General features: G+C 41.5%; 1 protein-coding gene across 10 annotated transcripts in view; it reads left to right on the forward strand.

The window, feature by feature from the left end:
• Window positions 1-245: 245 nt before the first annotated feature.
• Window positions 246-20,269, forward strand: part of RAD51B (RAD51 paralog B) — a 560,435-nt gene continuing 540,411 nt past the window's right edge. For 2 of the 10 annotated variants that reach the window (XM_061611112.1, XM_061611114.1), the window contains exons 1-4: window positions 13,381-13,519; window positions 16,020-16,134; window positions 16,324-16,437; window positions 19,717-19,833. In XM_061611112.1, the coding sequence (XP_061467096.1) occupies window positions 13,419-13,519; window positions 16,020-16,134; window positions 16,324-16,437; window positions 19,717-19,833 (447 nt within the window). In that variant the 5' untranslated portion in view covers window positions 13,381-13,418. Of the gene's footprint in view, window positions 277-8,766; window positions 8,834-9,366; window positions 9,435-12,947; window positions 13,103-13,375; window positions 13,520-16,019; window positions 16,135-16,323; window positions 16,438-19,716; window positions 19,834-20,269 lie in introns of those variants that run through there. The other 8 variants (XM_061611115.1, XM_061611116.1, XM_061611111.1 and 5 more) reach the window with 7 other exon arrangements.

Genomic DNA, 20,269 nt, shown 5'->3' on the forward strand with positions numbered 1-20,269 from the left:
TGCTTTATAGCACAGAAATCAACGGTCTTGTTTCCTTATCCAACAGTGGCAGATTTATTTATGCTTCTGTGTTTTCTTCTTTACAGAATTGCAGGCATTTTTTAAAAAATCCCGTGGAGTGGATAGCATGAGGAATAGCGTGAGCAGATGCAAAAAGAGCACAGGGCTCTTGTGCCTTTAAAAGAAGAGTGAACTTCAAAGAGGGTAGCTTGTCACACCAGCTGAAATTCCCTCTTCCTCACAGCTTTTAAGGAGCCCAATACTTTTTTGCATCAGGTACAGATATTTTGTAGTGGTTGACTGTTGCCAGGGAAAGAGAGAGGGGGATATGTTACTGCTGTCATCTATCAGAACAGCAGTGCCACGAAGTAGCTCTTTGCCAAGAGAGAATACAGGTACAAGCAGTTACACAAGTGAGTGATGGTGATAGTCAACACCATATTCATCGATCCATCCAGCTATGTTGGTTAGATATGAAGGAGCTTTTGTAGGTCTGTAGAAGATGGAATGTCAACAGGCTTTTCTCACTTCTGCATGATAAGCTGCATCTGAAACAAAATCTACACAACTCTTAAATATCCAGGAACTCTGTCTTCCTGGCATCTGGTCACCCTATATCATGAATGGGAAACCTCTGGCCTTTCAGATGTTGTTGGACTCCATCTCCCATCAACCTGCTGCTGGCTAATAACTGGGAATGATGGAAACTTGAGTCTAACCACATTTGGACTGCCATGTGTTCTCTATCCCTGCCATATATGATGAGGGCCTGCTCTATAGAATTTTCATCCCTAAGTGAGCAGGTAAAGAAATCAGTGTGACCCAGAAGTATGTCAGAGGACAGACAGAGACACTGTGATCTGAATGATGCAAGAAGGACAGTAAAAGTAGGGGAGAGAGAGGTGAAACGGGGCAAAGGAAAACACCGGAGGAGCCACAAAGGAACAAGTTACAAGATGTATGCAAGACAGGATTAAGAGATTGCTGGGGACAGGAACAACAAATACTTTGGGAGTCCGTTCCTCCCTTAATCATTGCCTCTGTTGCCATATACAAAAACTACTTTGTTCCCTGCCTGCCACTTCTTAAGGCATGATGAAAAGACAATTAGTCATAGCGTGGATTTGGAGAATTTGTACAGTTTCCAGGCAATTATTCTAGCATCCTTTCCCTTTTCTCTGAATGCAGATCTGTGGTATAGATAATTTCAAAGATTTGTAGGGAAAGTTGTGCTTGAGACATGCCCGACATATGTGAAGGAAAGACAAATTCTGCAATCAGAATTTAATGTGCATCTTAAATATAGAGAATGACGTTTATAATTGTTGATTACAACATCTGGACATCATGTCACAATGGCAACAGCATATTAAATTGTCATTCTTCATAGCTATCCCGCAACTGTTCCCTCAACAATTCAGAAAAGGGCAAGCCTGAGCAGCTTTCAGGAATGTTTGGAGAACATTTCATTTGTTTTTAGTGTCCCAGACTAGGGCTACAATCCTAAACACACTTACTAAGAAGTATGTCACACAGAATATGGGAAGACTTCATTGGCTCAGTTTGCATGTAATACTAACCCAAATTATGGCTTCTCATGAAAGAGCACACATGGAGGTTCACAGAGTGAAGAATGTGGCCACTGCACTCCTCCCCCAATCTTGCTGTTGCTGTGCTATCCAGGGCTAAGTCATGGGTTGGGTTGGCAGTAGCCCCAAACCGAGGCTCATAGTTTTGCTTCCTCATGTAAACCAAGAAAAACCTTGGTTACACGTGTGGTTTGTCTGGACAGTGGCCATGACCTTTGCTCTGGGAACCTTCAAGTTTGCACTATGCCATTGTTGTGTACAAACCAGGTCAATATCATCATACTTATTGTTTAAGCATTAAGCATTTGCCACCCTGGGCTCCTGCTGGGAGGAAGGGCGGGATGTAAATTAAATAATAAATACATAAATAAAATTTAAACATGTGCAAACAAGTTAACAGAGTATCAGGTGACTTACTTTCTCATAAACGTGATTAGTTGGGGGTTTGGGAAGCAGGTTCTTCATTTTAATCTGGCTTCCATATCATATTTTGAACCTCATCTCATCAGTATATGCCAATAACAAATTTTGCTTTCCCATGCCTATCAGTACATGCAGAGACAAGACGAAACAGGCCATTTTCCTGGTATGCAGAAAAGATTGTTTTTCTAAATTAAAAAAAAGAGGGGGACACATGCCAAAATAGTCTAGCGAAGACTGAGCATGATTACTACCCTCAAGGAGCTGTAGAATGTTATGCGCAATTGAATATCAGTTGGAAAGTATGGGGGAGGGAAATGAGGCTTCTGGTGATGGCACAATGAACTCCTAAGACAGAGATGGGGAACCTGTGGTCCTTCAGATGTTGCTGGACTCCAGTTCCAATCATATCTGACCATTGGCCATTCTGGCTGGGCCGACAGGTTTCCCCATCCCTGCCTTTTTTTTTTTTTTACAATAATTTTTATTCAAATTTTCATAAAACAAACAAAACAAAATCATAAAACATTCAAAGACAAAAAACAAAACAAAACAAAAATGATTAAACAAAAAAATAAAATGTTGACTTCCCATTTGTCGCAGATCAGTTATAGGTCTACAATATATAACAATCCTGTCTCTTAAATTATATTATAAAATCACTTTCCTCCAGTAGTTATCTTAATTAATCATCAAATCTCATAGACATTACTTTATTCTTTCCACAAAAAGTCAAAGAGAGGTTTCAATTCTTTAAGAAATATATCTATCAATTTTTCTCCAAATAAACATGTCGATTAATCCATCTCGTTAATAATAATAATAATCTTATTGTCATAACCATAGTCCAAATAAACATATCGATTAATCCATCTCATCAAATCTGTTAAGTCCAATAATTTCAATAGCCATTATTCCATTATCCATATTAATTCCATCTTCCATCTTCAATAGTCCTGTTAAGTCCAGTAATTTCAGTGTCCAATCTTCCATTATCAGTATTCCATAATAATCTTGCTGTCATAGCCATAGTCATATAATAAGAGTCTGATGGGAATTTCCTCCATCCCAAATATTTTCTTGCCATCGATTCTGAATAAGTTGCTGAAATATTGTTGTAAAGTCATATCTCTGTTCTTCTTTTTTACAAAATGCACTGGCTCATCTCTTAAGAGTTTTTCCATTGTCACATGGCTGCAGTTAATTCCATAGATTTTCTCTATATCAAGCTCCATCACGTCATTCCAGTCCAGAAAATCATCCAAGCCATTGATAACTTTATCTCTAATATCTTCATTAATATCTTCAGAGATAACGTTAAATTCCAAACAGTAGATTTTATTTCTAATATCCATAAACTCCAGATCTTTTTCCAATTCCACATTTGTTCCAATCTCCAGGGCTTGTATCTTCCCTTTATTTTTTCTTTTCTCATCTCTGATCTCATTCTCCTCTCTCACAGGATCCCCTATTTCTTTAAGCTCCTGCGTCATTTTGCTCAGTTCAATTTTCAGCTCCTTACTGCCCTGTCGCAGGGTTTGTTTCGTTATCTCAATCTCATCCATTATTTTCTGAAACGTAATTACTTCCAGATTCTCAGCCACTTTCTTGATTGCCATTTTTAAAACCACGAAAACAAAACAAAACAAAAATAAAGAAGAACCACTTCTTATTTCAGCAACAATTGGGTTAATATTCCAGGCTTGATGACATCACAGTATAAACAGAGCAGCCTGCCTTATCTCTCTATGTTCAAGAATACAAAACAAATTTAGTTCCCAGCATCAAAACAGTTAGTGGCGTCGTAAAGAAGCAGATTCGTCAAAATAAAATAGACCAAAAAGAGAATAGTCCCAGACAATATAATGTTCCAAAGTTCATATTTTTTATTTTTTTCTCCTCGGAATAGAAATCCCTCTTCTGTTTATATCTTTAGAATGCACTTCCAGGACAGCTTTTTGCAATAGAAACAGAGATAAGCTGTTAATTTCGTGAATAACAGAGAAGAGTTATAGCTCACCCAGAAGTTCTTTAAAGCTGATTCATTTGACAAATCTCTTTTTGCTGCAACAATTTAAACCAAGTAAAAAAAAAAATAGAAAGAAGGGTGCTTGCCTGTTAGTCCGTTTTCTCTTTGAAGAAAAGATAAACGTATCGCATTAATCAGATAGAGCTTGTTCGGAAGTCCGTCCGGCATTGCTGGCTGGACCTTTTCTCATAAATTAATGAAATCCAGTCCTCCCAACAAAAACAGGCTTTTGAGGTTGATCTCTACGTTTCTCCCTGCCCGGGAGAAATTTCATCAGTCAAAAAAAAAAATGTTCTGACTGATTTATATCTGAATAAGCTTCTTCTGAGGCGGGAGCCCGTCTCAAAAGCAGGCACAAGCGAAGTCACCCTTCCCAGAAGTGCCCCATCCCTGCCTTAAAGCTTATAGTATCCTGGAGGGGATATTGGTGTTGGAGGATGCACAACATGAAGCACAATATCCCCGCCATCCTGCCCCCAATCCAGGATGCTCTTAGCTTTGCAGGGCACCAACTCCATTGAAGTAAAAGAGTCCTTGCAGAAATTACTAGGGTGGAGGGAAAAACACTTCCTGATTAGTCCCCCACAGGATTCTCAGTTGAGAAGCCAGTAAAATAACCTAACAGCCTGAAGTATCTGAATGCTGTGTATATGAAACTAGGGTTAAGAGATATATACCATGAAATGCTCATCCTTTGGCCCCAGTTTGTCCCATTTAACTCTCCATTCAGCACAGCGAAGTGGAGGTTAAACAAAACTCTCTCTGCTCTCAAGTGTGGGGCTACGTCATCAACTTCCTGCTCACCTAGATTTAAATTCTGTGAGAATTGGCTTGTTGTGCTAGATGGCTGAGATTCGGGGATAGGTGAACAGAAACTATTTGTCTAACTCATTGTACATGTTCTGAGGGAAATTTTCCAAATTACCCCCCCCCCCCATTTCTAACCAAAGTGGACAGACTATTTGCTTGGCAAAATCAATCTTTTACAAAAAATACTTACAAGAACTATGTTTTCTTTTGCACAAGGGTCAAGTTGTTTTTACTGACTCTTTTCTGGATACTGCAGAAACACAGCAAAATCATCCTAATTTAGCTTCCAAGTGATGGGATAAACAGAGATTAAAAATATTCTGTCATCTGGTTTGTCCTTTGGTAAGCTAATTATTCTTGAGTGCTTTATGGTAATTGGAATGTTTAATGCCACCTAACGTTGCAACTAACAAATCTCCTCTTTGTTATTACTGTTGCTCTTTGCCTTTCTTGTGACAATTAACCTGAGTTCCTGTTTAGTAGGGTAGTGCAGTTAGGACACTACCCTGCTCAGGAGCAATTAGATTCAGCAGTCTTGTTATACCACCGCAGAATCTAAGAATCATTAGCCACAGGGGTCGCATGATATTCAAGAGTAAGCAAGATACTGTACGAAATGCTGAACCTCATTTTCCAGCCACTGTTCCCCTGACCAGCCAAGGTCTGCCCACCTGGGTACAAGAATTTTATATTTTAGTAGTTGCTAAGCCTGTCTACTAGGTCTGATAAATTCCCACACAGAATTGTTGTGAGGGTAAAATGGAATGCTACCCAAAATTTGCCCCGAGTTTTAATGAAGGGTATGATTTAAGTGTGTTAAAAATTATACTGGAATCTTGTGGGGATACTGGCAGATAATCAATTTGATATGGTATAAACTGAAGCCTTGTTTGCTTTGTATTATCTATTATTTCCCCTTATAACTCCCCCTTAGAGGGCAGCATTTTCAGTTGTATTTTCAGTTGTAGCTCCTCATGCGTGGACTATGCTTCCCAGTGAGGTCCGCTTTGTGCCATCATTGACATCTTTTTGGTGCCAGGCAAAGACGTACCTTTTCTCCCAGGCATTTGATAGACTGAGATGATGTTTTGTTTTTAATATGCTACCAGATCTTCCTGTGTCTCTCTGTGTGTGCTATTGCTATTGTTTTGTTGTTATTTATTGTTAGGTTTTTATAGTGTGTTTTATTTTGTTTCAACATTGTGTAAGTTGCCTGGGGATCTTTGGGGATCAAGCGATTAATAATAACAACAACAATAATAATAACAACAATAATAGTTGTTATTTTTATTTCATTTATTAACAATTTTCCATGAGCCATCTCAAAGCGATTTACAACATAATGAAAACATATATGAGACAGTTACATATATAAAAACAGTTAAAACAATTGCATATGTTTCAAAAAATAACAGCACATACATAAAACCAATTCACATCCAATACAGATATTAACTGGGACAAAGATCTCAATTTAGAGGCTTGTTGAAAGAGGAATGTCTTTAGCAGGTGCTCAAAAGACAATAGAGAAGGTGTCTGCCTGGTATATAATGGGAAGCAGTTCCAAAGGGTAGATGCTGCTAAACTAAAGGCCCGATTCCAACATTGTGTGGAATAGACCTCCTGACAGGCTTGTGCAGAATGCCCTCTCCTGCAGATCAGTGATTGGTTGGGCATGTAGGAATGAGGCAATCTTTTAGGTATCCTAGCCTTAAGCTATATTGGGCTTTGTACACCAATACCAGCACCTTGAACCTACCCTGGCAACCAGTGCAATTCTTTCAGCAGCAGCATAACATGATGGCAATATTCTGCACCAATGAGCAGTCAAGCTGCCACATTTTGCGTTATGGGCAGCTTTTGGATCGGTCTTCAGAGCAGCTCCATATAGAGTACATTGCAGTAATCCAGTATGGGCAGCAATAGTCAGGCTATCCCAATCCAGAAATGGCTGTAGCTGTCTTATCACCCCAAGCTGGTAAAAGGCACTGAGGTCACCTGGGCCTCTAGGAACAGAGATGGATCCAGAAGCAGGCTATAGACATCCTCCAGGGGAGTACAACCCCATCCAAAGCAGGAAATTTACCAATTATCTAGACTTTGGAGCTGCCCACCCACAGTGCCTCCCTCTTGCCAGGAGTCAGAGTCAGTTTATAGAACCTCATCTAACCCACCGAGTCCAGGGCTTGCTTGGCATCTCCTGATTCAGGTGTTACAAAGAAATAGAGCTGAGTATCATCAGTGTACAGATGACTCTTCACCCCAAATCTCCTCAGGACCCCACACTTTTATTTTTCTGTTTTGTTTTAAATTAAGAAATCCTTTACTAAAAATTATTCTCACGCTAGGAGGAGCTCCTTCTCCATTCCATCTCCCTGTCCCTTTCCTTCTCCCACGTACTGTTGCGTTTTGCAGTGCTGCTTTTCTGCATATTTGACATGACTCTTTTATGGGCTGCTCATTTCTTTTCCTGTGGCCTCTTGAGGATTTCTTCTCTTCAGCAAAGCCCTTTGATTCATGATGTGAGCTCCCTGTCCCATCAATTCCATATTTTCCAGAGTTCTCAAGTTCATTCTATCATGATATCTGCAGACGGCGTTATTACTTTCACATTTAGAAATGGCTCAACGCAGCCGCTGGGAACAACGAAGCTTCTCACCTCCCGTAATAAGTCTGAAACCCACCCTGTAAAGGAAGATAGATATCACTTTTGGAGTTCAGATGAAAAGAATAAGGAGCAGTAGTGCAGCGGCTAATTGAGACGTGCATGGTCCCTTTGTGAGTCATGCCACGCCTCCCACTGCCACCACTTCTAAGGTTATGTACCACTGACACTGTTGGGGCCTGCATAACTGACTTGGAAAGCTACAGCAATAAAGAAAAAAACCCCATGATGTTGTATGGAAGAGTCCCCTCTCATCTCAGTCCTCATGGATGGATCCCTTCCTATTTGATTCACCAGCGCACATAGATTAACCACCCCCCTTGCACACTCCCTTAGTCCCAAAATTACCCATAGGCCTTCTACAAGATCTCTCTCCCCCCTCAAAACAACACTCAATATCCAAGTACTATGGCCTGCAAGTACTTCACACCCTGCATTTTTGTAATTTCATATAGACAACAATTAGGAGCTTTGTCAAGTCTCTGACACCCTGCATGGCTGGTAGGCTTTTTTGGTCACAGACTTCATAGACTTGTCTGCCTTTATTAGATGAGACTACTACAGGTAACTTTTATATTTCTTTCTTTGGAGACAACTCTTTCTCAGTATATTAAAGAAAGAAGTACATCTAGGAAGACAGGAAATTGCCTTATACTGAGTCCCTCTTGCTCAGCATTGTCCACACTGACTGGCAACAGGAACTCAGAGTTTCAGGCAAGAGTCTCTTCTAGCCCTACGGGGACATGCCAGGAATTCAGCCTGGGATCTTCCGCATGGAAAGCAGATGCTCTGCCACTGAGCTACGGCCCTTCCCCGTTTCAAGCCTATTTTTATCAAGGCATTTTTTAAAAAGCATATTGTGGTTTCAGAAGCTCCTTCGTTGAAAGTTCCTTCTATGCCTTCTCCACCCCAAGGTTATGTACCTAGAATAATGAAAGGAAGGACCTTAACTCACATTTAACTATCATTCTCTAACTATCATTCTTCTTATCTGTAATCTTGTCATACAGTCCAGCCAAAGAAAAATTAATGACCTATTTTATTAAGATAAATCTGCCACAGTATCATGCAACCCAATCATTTGCATGTTTACTCATAAGCAAGCCTCACTGTGATCAATGAAGCTTACTCCCAAGTAAACCAAGTTAGCTTTAACATGTTGGTATTGCTGCCTTCCTAGCTGAGAAAATTGTTTCCTCGTTCGCTCCTCCCACAGCAGCAGCATCCATTCCCAACACGGAGCAGATAAAGGCTGCAATCCATCCAATACATGTCTAGTCAGAAGTAAGCTCCATTGGGTTCAATGGAACTTACTTCCAGGTAAGTGTGTATTGGATTGCAGCCTAAATTTGTTAATGGGGGGGGGGAGAGAGAGATAATTTTGTCTGGGCAGAGTCTGACAGAGAAAGGAAGGCATTGCTTTGAATAATCTGTTTCTCATGTAACAAACCATGAAGGGAATCGATGGGGGGGAGAAGGCAGGAAGATCTCACAAACTTCTAAAGCCTCTTTTTTAAGAGAAAGAAGGGGCACAATTCTTCATCCCTTTCCAAAGCTTTGCAACTAATGTGCCCCTCCTCCTCTTCTGAAGCCTGAACTGATCCATCACCTCTGGGAGGGGGTAAAAAACCCAAGAAGCAGGCACAACATCCAATTCCTTCCTAGGCTTGGTGATTTGAAGTCAAAATAGTCATTCCTGGGGTCACAACAGCCTTCCATCCTCCCCCTTTGTAAACTCCTGCTCTCACCCTCCGTCATCCTCGCCAACATACACGCACACACACTCACACTGTGCCGCTACAGGTGTGCTACCCCCACCCCACCCTGGAGAAGGAGGAGGCAGGAGTCCCCCTGCACATCCATACAGTGGAGGCAGCAGCAATATCCTCCCCAGGAGTGCCAGCCCAGGGAGGAAGAAGAGGTAGAGCCACACTATGGGGCAAGAGACAGTCTGTAGGCTGGGGTGGGCAAATATCTGCTTAATTCCGACTCCCGCACTGGAATTAAGTGGTGTTGCTCCTCCTCTGCCTGCTTGGAGAAGCTTTGCAGGAGCCTCTGCTGTATGGTTTGGCTGGGGAGCCCTCTCCCCTCCTACCTTCCTTTGCCTGGTGTGTGCGTGCGCATGTGTGGGTGGTGGATTGGAAGGAGCTGGTAGGGGGCCGGCTGCGGAAAAACTAAGGGAACCCCACATGGCCCCCCTGCAAAACATACCTGATAAGGATTAGGATGTCCCTTTATCTAATTATTTTTATCTACTTAGGCTTGTAAGATGACTCCCAATTGTATGCTGTACTGCATTTGAATTGTATTGTATATTGTTTTGTGATTTATTTCTTGTATTGTTTGTTTAATTTTGCTTGGTATCTTTTGATTTTTCTTTTTGTATTGTGGTTCTTTATTTCATATATGTTTCTGAGGTATTTTTGGTAAGTGGCTTCGAGTTTCATTCTGAAAAAAGCAACTAATAATAATAATAATAATCTCCATCTCCAAAGATGGAGAATTACACTTTTGTGTGTTTGTTGATGCTCTTCTTACTTTGCTTCTTTTCTGTGTTACTACTGTTTCTACAGATAATCTAACCTAGAAAATTATATTTCTCTCATTATTCATCCTAGAAATCTGTGTCAAATTTATTTTTATTAATTTCAAAGCCTTTTATTGGTCAATGCCACATGATGGTGAAGACAGCCTTTTGTGTTTCAAACTGGAGGTTATGCTATATTTCTATTTTGGGTGCATTAACAGTTGAATCTGAAACTGCAGTTTGATGTAAAATCAGACTGATTACAATATGTTGCTACTGAAGCAATGACTCTAGCTGTTGGAAAAAACAAACTTGGCCTGCCCAAGATGCATGTTTTCAGCCTGCTATGCTTAAACTACTCCACTTAAGGAAAGGTGGGCATGGTCAATTAAAAACATAGAGCACACCTAGAATTTTGCTAGAATATATTTCATCTCCCACTGTTTTATCTTGTGCAGACTGAAACACTCCTCGTGTCCATTGGAAACTATTATGCAGAACAGTCAGTGCCCTTATTCCACAATTGTTTTTGGAGCTTTTTTTTAGTGTTGCAAAGTGTTGCTGTACTTCACATATTCACAGAAACAAAAGCAAAAGAGAATAATTTACTATAGGAAACTTCACTAAAATTGCAAAGTAAATCAAACATATGTAAAGTGACTATCTGAACTATATCAATTGTTTTAAAAAAGGTGCTTCTTCCCTGCTAAAACAAGATCAGCACAACACATGCCTTGTGTCTGTTCTTTGGGCTGATTGCAGCTGTAGCAACCAGTCATCATATGCTCAGAGGAACATGTTACCAAATTCTTACACAGGAAGTGGATTGGACTTTGAAAGACCAACCCAAATGATGATTGCATTTTGACAGATTTGTAGGGCAGTCCAATATCTCAGAGAGGAGGTCAGGTCTCCTGCTCCCCTGATGCATTCACTAGCCGCCCAATTTCCCTGCTTTTTAAAGTTTGATAGAAATATCTGTGGGCTATAGGGTTTTTTTTGCCTATTAGTGAATATCCCTGCTTTTTAGTCTGGGAGGTAAGAAATGGGATCCTGTGCAAGTTTGCTGAGAATGGATTGATCATTTGCATGCTTATTGAGTTCAGCGGGATTTACTCCCCTGCAATCATGCTTAGGATAGGTGAAACTGACCAAAGGGGATGGAGAGGGGAAGAGGAGGAGGTGGAGGAGGGAGGGGAGGAAGGGCAGAGGGGAGAAGGGGGATGGCAGCAGGCAGGAGGGGTAGGGGTAGAGAAGGACAGGGTTGATTATTTGCATGTTTATTGAGTTCAGTGGGATTTACTCTCGTGCAATCATGCTTAAAATAGATAAAACTGACCATGGGAAGGAGGAAGGGGAGGAGGAGGAGGAGGAAAGGGGAAGGAGGGGATTGGAAGGGGATGGGGATGGAGGGGCAAAGGAAGGGGGAGGGAAGGGAAGAGGGAGGGAACAGGAGGGAGCAGAAGGGAGGGTGGGTTTGATCATTTGCATACTTTTTTAGTTCAATGGGATTTATTTCTGTGCAATCATGTTTGAAAATGGAAATGGACTGCCTTCAAGTCAATCCCGATTTACGTTGACCCTATGAATAGGGTTTTCATGGTAAACGGTATTCAGAGGTGGTTTTACCATTGCCTTCCTCTGAGGCTGAGAGGCAGTGACTGGCTCAAGGTCACCCAGTGAGCTTCATGGCTGTGTGGGGATTCGAACCCTGGTCTCCCAGGTGGTAGTCCAACACTGACCTGGGGGAGGGGCAGGGAGGGGGAGGGAAGGGGAGGAGATTGGGTGGGTGGGCACTGGGCAGAAGGGAAGCCCCTTTCCTTTCCAAAAGGAAAACATTGTGAACAGTATCACTGCTTTTCAGCGGTTCCCCACCTTTTTGTTCTACAGCAGGTGCATGAAGCCTCCCACCCAAATTTAAACCAAAGCTGTTACTGGCCACATCCACACCAAGCCTTTATTTCACTAGACAGTCATGGTTTCTTTCATAGAATCCTGGGAAGTGTAGTTAGTGAACAGTGCTGAGAGCTGCTAGGAGATGCCCTGTTCCCCTCACAGACCTTCAATTAGAGTGGCTGTTAAACCTATCTGGTCACTAGAGCTCTGTCAGGGGAACAGGAGTCTCCTCTCAGCACCCTTCACTAACTTCCCAGGATCCTTTGGGGGGAAGCCATGGCTGTCTCAAGTGAAATCAAAGTTTGGTGTGGGTGTGGCCCCCTGATTAGGCAAGCCCAGCAGCTGTGAGTCTGGCTTTTAGAATACTGACAGTTGGTTCTTACTGAGCATGCCCCACATTGAGTTCCAACCAAAATTTCTTAAATTAATTAAAAGTAAGCCAGGCATTTTTTTAACTTTTAAACTGCAGAAGATTAAGGTCAGAGTATGGGGCAAGGTCAATAATAGGATTACAGGCACTCTGTGAAAATGGCTGCTTTTTTAATGAATTTCAACAGATTATGAGAACTCTTAACAGAAAAAAGTCAGCCTCTGGATTTCCCCTCCTCTTTTTACATTTTGAACTCTGTAGTCTCTTTGACTGTTTTGTGTATTGCCATGAAAATTGAGAGGGTTGTTAAGCAAGCATTTCTGAGTTCAGAACTATAAGTTTTGTAAGGTTTTGTTTTGAAATGAGCTTATGGGAAGCATCAGAATGGCGTGGGGGGTATTTTCAATTTAACACTGTGGAATGTGAAAAATCCACACTGGCTATGGTATACAGCCGCTCGTGGCTGTATAATACTTTGAAAAATAATAAGAATCTCCTTTATTTGAACGCGGCGCTTCTTGCTGACCCAAGCTTTACTGCGCGTATAAGATACAACTACAACTCCCAGGATCCCTTTCACTGGCGTAGGAATCATGTCCGCAGATGACGGAATGAAGTGCTTGAGTCTGAGACCAATCAGAGCTCTAGAATCACCTTTGGCGGATGTGTCCGCCTCCTGCAGAGAAGTGGGAGACTTTGAAAAGTTTCCAGGTTAGGATCGCGCTCGCCGGTATGGCTGTGGCTTCCCCTGGGAGCCAGCTTTCATAGCTGCCTCTTTACTCATCCCTGGAGGCAGGTGAGGAGCTGGTGTGGACTCCGAAAGCTGGATTAATGCCTCCTTTTTTTTCTTTCGGGGGGGGGCACTTTGGTCTCTCAAGGCCTGCGGGAGGGGCCGAGAGCAGATCTGCTGCCCTGTTTTGTGTATGCGTCATGTCGCTGTATGCTGCTATTATCCTGGAAGGGAAACCGATCGTGTGTTGTGAACTGGGCTGTTTTTCAGAAGCTGGAGGTTTAGAGCCAGGTTGCTTTTCCCGTTTGTTGGCTGCCTTCATTTTTGTCAGTAGTATCTGATCCATGAAGCCGGAGCCTGCCAAGAACTTTTCAAGAACGTCATGCTGCCTTTATTCGGTTTTAGGGGATTGCAGGACCCTCTTACAGTACAGTCCTATATATGTCTTCCCAGAAGTCCCATTGAGTTAAATGGGACGTCTAAGTATGTACAGCATTGCATCCATAACAGAAGATTTAGGCTGTAGTCGTAACCCTACCTACCTGTAACAATAGGACTTACTTCTGAGTCCACATTGTTAGGATTGCACTGTGAGTGCATCAGCTGGTGAGGTATACCTCATGAGTAATTGTGGAAAGTGTCTACAGCTGAATGGGAGAGCATATGTTTTGGATGTAGAAGTTCTTGGTTCAATCCCTGCGGCTGGGGCTCTGCAATTCTGGAGAGGCATTTCCAGTCACTGTGTGTAGACAGTAGTGAGCTAAATAGACTGATGATATGACTTGGTATAAGGCAGCTTCATTTCAAATCCACTGTATTGTTACTGTGGACAGTGTGGATTTGAAAAAAACTTGTAAACATTATATCAGTATAAATAAACACATTTTTAAAAGCTGAATTCTTGCCCCTGTGAAGCCCTTTAGAAACCTTTTCATTATAAAACATACCAAACCCAGAAGGAAAGTCTTCTGTCCACCATTCCTGCCATTTTGAGATCTTGGGTTATATTTGGTGTAATGCTAAGCAGATCATTCTGTGAGCACAAGGATTTCTTCTTGTGCAGTGGAACAATCTTTCTACTGCATTCCCCATAAATCTGTTCGGGGTTCCCACAACTCTGCAGAGATTTGGGGAGAGTGCTGGGCCTGCACAAGGGGAGAAGAGGAGGGGAAATCCTGTTTCGCTAGCACCAACCTTTATGTGAGCACAACTTCTTAGTTAAATACCACCCTTTTTTGTGTGTCTCCCTTTACTTTTAAGGCTGCAATCCTATACACATTTACCTGAGACTAAGAGCCATTGGACTCAGTGGGACTTATTTTGGGTAGATATGCCTACGGTTATACAGTAAAACATACCTTTTTGGATCTGGTTTTCCCTCTTGCTATTGTCAAATGAGATGGCTGAAAGGATTTATCATTGTGGAGAGAGGAACATGAAGGATGAAGTCTAATGTGCATCTCTGGATAGAGTAAAATGAGCTAAAGTGAGAAATGCAGGAAACAACAGTCTGTTTGATTTATTTCATTTGATGTCTTGGTTTTTGATACAGCTGAACCTCCAAGATGGCTTACAGTCACCTGTGATAAAACTGTAAGATCAATTTGAAAAACACAACCAACCAACACAAGATGACAGAATAAAAACACTGACTAATATCACAAATATCATACAAAGTACTAGACTTGCGTGCACAGTACCATTCCCTCACCACCAAGCAACCACAGCCGTTGCCAGGCATCTGGGATTAAAGGGAATGGCTTTCAGATAGCGTTAATCCCTGCCATATCTCTTTTAAGAAAATATGATACAGCCAGAATTATTTTAGGCTTAGGCTGTGATGCTAATCAAAGTAATTTTCTTTGATACAAAAGGGCTTGGCTTCCATGTAAATGAGTTTATGTGGACCTAAGTTAGTGTGGTGTAGTGGTTAAGGTGTTGGCCTACGACCTGGGAGACTAGGGTTTGAATCCCTACACAGCCATGAAGCTCACTGGGTGACCTTGGGTCAGTCACTGCCTCTCAGCCTCAGGGGAAGGCATTGGTAAAACCACCTCTGAATATCGCTTCCCATGAAAACCCTATTCATAGGGTCGCCAGAAGTCAGAATCAACTCGAAGGCAGTCATTTTCCAAGGTAGATTCAGTCAGTAATAACCTCGGTTCAGATTCTTCTCAGTACTTGTGTATGTGTCAAACAGAATTACAGCTTTACATCTCAGAAACATTAACACACTTCTGAATCACCCCAGGGCATTGCCTGCAAGGAGACCTGACCATGCCTTTCAGTCAGTGATGGCTGGTGCCCATTGGGACTGGTAGGGTGGAAGGCAGGGAGGCCAACAGTATGTGGAGCCGGAGCCAGTGACAGGCAGAATCCATGACAGGTGGAGCCAACTAATTCTAGTTTTGTCCCCATCTTGCTAAGTTTTACAAGGGTAAAAAGATACAGCCCTTGAGCTGGTTGTATGTAGAAGGCAAGCAGGTGAAAGCTGGCTGAGGAGCGACTGGTTGGTGGGTGGTGCCTCATTCACCCTAATGGACCATCCTCCACTGCTTTCAATCCCTGTTCCCATGCGTGAAGCAGTAAAACCACAAGGATCCTACACTGAAAACGACTTGAGAGAATGCTCCTGGTCAGACTTCAGTGCCCAGAAAGCGATGCTTGTGACTGCTTTGTTTTAAGTATAGTTCCAGTGTCATGCATATATGATGAGGCGAAGTAAAGGGCCACAGAGACCTGATGTCTGCTGCTGGCTGCATGGTAACTGATGCTGGGGAGGGGCCAGGGGTGGATTTATTAGTATTTGTGAAAAACAACAGATGAAGTGAAATGAGTGTTCTCTTATTCAGCGTTAAATTAAGTAAGTTGTAATAAATTATGTAATTTATTAGGATGAAGGTAAAACTGCCTTACAGAAGGATGTGTACACATTGTTCTTGAATGTAGTGTTTCAAATAATCTTGCATTTATTACATCCTAGGATTGTGTTTCTGACCACTAAATACGTGGACATGGCAAATAAGAAACTGAAAAGAGCAGGGTTACCACAGGATCTTTGTGAGAGACTAAGTCGACATCAGATCATTACTTGTCAGGTGAGACAAATTTAATAGGGATGTCAAGACTTCTAATGTTATGTGAAAGGACACAGAGAACCTTGAAAGTCTGGTTTCCTTGAGCATGCATAGAAGAAAATAAAACATTTTAGAAATTGCTTTAAATATGTGAAGTTAGGTCAGCCATTTTGTACTCTTCTCTTAGTTTTATGTTTGATAATGTTTCAGGATTTTTTATGTCTTTCACTACTGGAGTTAATGAAAGTGACTGGACAGAGTTACTGGAATGTGCAAAAACTTCTTCACACAGTCAGTCAGTCCTGTGCTCCCAGAATGCAAACTGTAAGTATCTATTTACAAGAAGGGTAGGGATGAATCTAATTGTTGTTGCTGTGTGCACTGGCTGTCTCCTCTGTCTCCTTGTAGAGGTGTTAACCTTGTAAAATATGTTATGTTATGTTAATATTTATTTATACCCTGCCTTTTGGCCAAACGGCCCTCAAGGCAGCTTACAGAAAAAGTAAACACAAATATAAAATTACATCAACAAGGCAATACATCAATAAAACAATACATGAATAAAGCAATACATTGTACAAAAAATGAAATTAAATAGCAAATAACATTAATTAAGAAAAAAATATCTAGGGAAGGTATTCCATCTCGCCTGAAATTACAGCTATTTCAAGGGGCGGTACACCAGTCCCATATGGCGACGGCCTGCGGCTCAGGCCAGTAGTGCAGCTTAATGCTAGGGGTCTCCATCTGCATGCCCTGGCCCAGGATGCCGCCACCGCCACTGGTAAAGTGAAAACAGTGAAAATATAAACACATTTATTGTTATCTCCATATAGAAAGGCTTATAGGAAGGAAGTGATATATTAAGTGAGCTTGTTCTTGAGAGGTTTTGTACTAACATAGTTAGGGTATAGCATACAAAATACACAAAATACAATTTTCCTTTAATCTGTCAAACTGGAAGAGGTACTATTATATGGAATAGCCATCCTTTGTTTTTACAGAACATCCAAACAACATTGCATTGCTTTTGGTATGGTCCATCTGTGATAAGACCTTTGTTAAAAAGCCCTCATTAGACCCTGCGGATCTTAACAACTTCCGCCCAGTCTCTAATCTCCCCTTTCTGGGCAAGGTGATTGAGAGGGTAGTGGCTGCTCAGCTCTAAGTTTTCCTGGATGAATCGGACTATCCAGACCCTTTTCAATCGGGCTTCCGGCCTGGTCATGGAACAGAGACTGCCTTGGTCGCCCTGCTTGATGACCTACGCCATGCATCAGACAGGGGGAGTGTATCTCTGTTGGTGCTCCTGGACCTCTCGGCGGCCTTCAATACGATCGACCACGGTATCCTTTTGGGCCGTCTAGCTGGGATGGGATTGGGAGGCACTGTTTTATGGTGGCTCCGGTCCTACCTGATGGACAGGACCCAGAAAGTGGTGCTGGGAGACTACTGCTCGACCCCCTGGCTGTTGGCCTGTGGCGTACTGCAAGGTTCCATTCTGTCTCCCATGTTTTTTAACATTTATATGAAACCGCTGGGAGAGGTCATCAGGAGATTTGGAGTACAATGTCATCAATATGCTGATGACACTCAGCTCTATCTCTCCCTACCACCAGATTGCTGCGAGGGAGTGCTCATCCTAAACCGGTGCCTGGAGGCTGTGAAGGGCTGGATGTGGGCTAACAAACTGAAACTTAATCCAGACAAGACGGAAGTACTTCTGGTCAAGGGAAAAACTGCACCAGGGACGGGGTTGCAACCTGTTCTGGATGGGGTTGCACTCCCCTTGAAGGAGCAGGTCCGCAGTTTGGGAGTCCTCCTGGATCCTGCCCTGCTGCTTGAATATCAGGTGGCTGTGGTAGCCAGGAGTGCTTTTGGCGAACTCAAACTGATCTACCAGCTGCGTCCGTTCCTGGAAGCAGTTGACTTGGCCACAGTGACACATGCATTTGTGACATTGAGGCTTGATTACTGTAATGCACTCTGTGTGGGGCTGCATTTGAAAATGGTTTGGAAATTACAGTTGGTTTAAAATGCAGCAGCCAGAATGTTAACTGGGGCACAGCGCAGGGAGCATATCACCCCTGTGCTTTATAGACTCCACTGGCTCCCAATTTGCTTCCGGGCCCAATTCAAAGTGCTGGTTCTGACCCTTAAAGCCCTAAATGGCCTTGGACCAGTGTACCTGAGGGACCGCTTATGCCCATATGTACCTGCCTGGGATTTAAGATCATCTGCCTCTGGTCTCCTCTGTGTGCCTGGAGTGAAAGATGTTAGACTGACAGGAACGTGAGAGGGCTTTTTCAGCTGTGGCCCCCAATCTTTGGAACACCCTACCCCAAGAAATCTGCTCTGCTCCCTTCCTGTCGGTTTTCTGGAAACTTGTGAAAACGATCTTGTTCTGGAGAGCCTTTGGGAGGGACTGAAGATAGAGCCTGACACTGATTTTATGATTTTATGCCTTCTGTGTTAAATTTTACCCTTGTAGTCCCCTTTAGTACCACTCCCTATATATATGTATATATGTGTATATATATATTGTATTTTATGTATTTTAATTGTATTTTAATTTATTTTAATGTTTTTGTGATTTTATTGTTTACAATTTTATTACGTACATGTTTGATTTTATTTTTGTAAGCCACCCTGAGTGCCGTATTATAGGGTAGAAGGGCAGGATAGAAATATTTTAAATAAATAAATAAATAAAATATTATTTGTATCAATTAATTATGTAATAAAACACAAATATAATGCAATTAGCTAAATATATGGATACAAATCCCCTAAAGAACATTTTCCTTCTACTAAAATTTGTTGGAACATCAGAGATACTGTACTCTATAGTTTAGGTTGTACTTTAGGTTTATAGTGGTCTGCATAAGTTTTTAAAACTTAAAAAAAATTAATCTGAGACACAAAGCCCTTCCTTTTCAAGTATAACCTTTTGAAGCAATTCCAACATCTTGAGGCAAAGCAAAAGGGATTTGGAAAAGAACTTGCCTGCTATGTACCTGTTCATATTAAACGCTATTAGATTTCATTATAAAAGGTTCACAATTTTTCATGAAACCTCAATAAGCTTAGAATCCTATACACATTTATCTGGGAATAAGCCCCATGGAATTGAGTGGAATATAATTCCAGGCAGACAGATTTAGGTTTGTGTTATAAACTTTCTAATGAACCCAGACTTTTTGGAACCAGTTAGTTTTGTCTTGATTTGGGGTTTTACTGTGTGCATGTTTTCCAGCTGTACTTAACCACAAGGATAATATTGTCTCTGAAGTGGTAGTTTGCGTATTATCCAAAAGAGGGGAAAAATATTTTATAGTACTCTCATAAGCTTGGCACTATGGTATGAGATAAAAATTGAAGGTTATAGCACAAAAATGTCGATAGACAAAACAGTTTTTAATGTTATTTTGTGGTGGTGGATTTGGTCAGAAGATTGGGGAAAATCTCATTAGAGGATGAGAAAGTACATGGTATTTTTATTGCCAACCTCTCAGAAATTGTACTTTGAGAGAAACAAATACCAGACATTTTTCTTACCAGCTGAATGGAACATGTTTTTCTAATTGATTTTGGTTACTGTAGGTTTATGAAATGAAAATGAAAAGAACAATCAACTCTTCGTCAGCCTTTTTGCCCACAACACTGGAGGATCTGGATAAAATATTGCATGGTGGAGTTGCCTGCAGCTCTCTTACAGAGGTAAAAGATGGGCAATCATGCTGCTAAATGTATCTGCTTCTGGTTACAGAAGATATGTTTTGTGTTTACATATTGAAAATGGTCAGTGTTCATTTACAAATTTTAAAATGTGACACATTGAAGCTTTTTATGAAGTCACAATTAGCTCTTTATAGATCCAGTTGATTACTGAAAATAATTTGTGTTTTAACCTTGCTCAGTAATAGAGGTAGACCAAAAGATGCATATGCACATTTTGCCTTGCACACATCACTGCTCTTATGAGCTGTTGAGATGACAGTGGCAAGTGTGAATACAACAAATGCCATAAATCTATGGTTAAGCAAATTAGTCTATGATGAGCTGTGTGCTAGAGTGCATAGCTTGTGTCAGGGAGCCTGCTTGTTCATCCACACTCACTGTAGAATTCGTAAGAGAAACCCTGGCCATATTTAGA

Source organism: Rhineura floridana, chromosome 2, assembly GCF_030035675.1.
Source record: "Rhineura floridana isolate rRhiFlo1 chromosome 2, rRhiFlo1.hap2, whole genome shotgun sequence".
In the NCBI taxonomy this organism is placed as follows: Eukaryota; Metazoa; Chordata; class Lepidosauria; order Squamata; family Rhineuridae; genus Rhineura; species Rhineura floridana.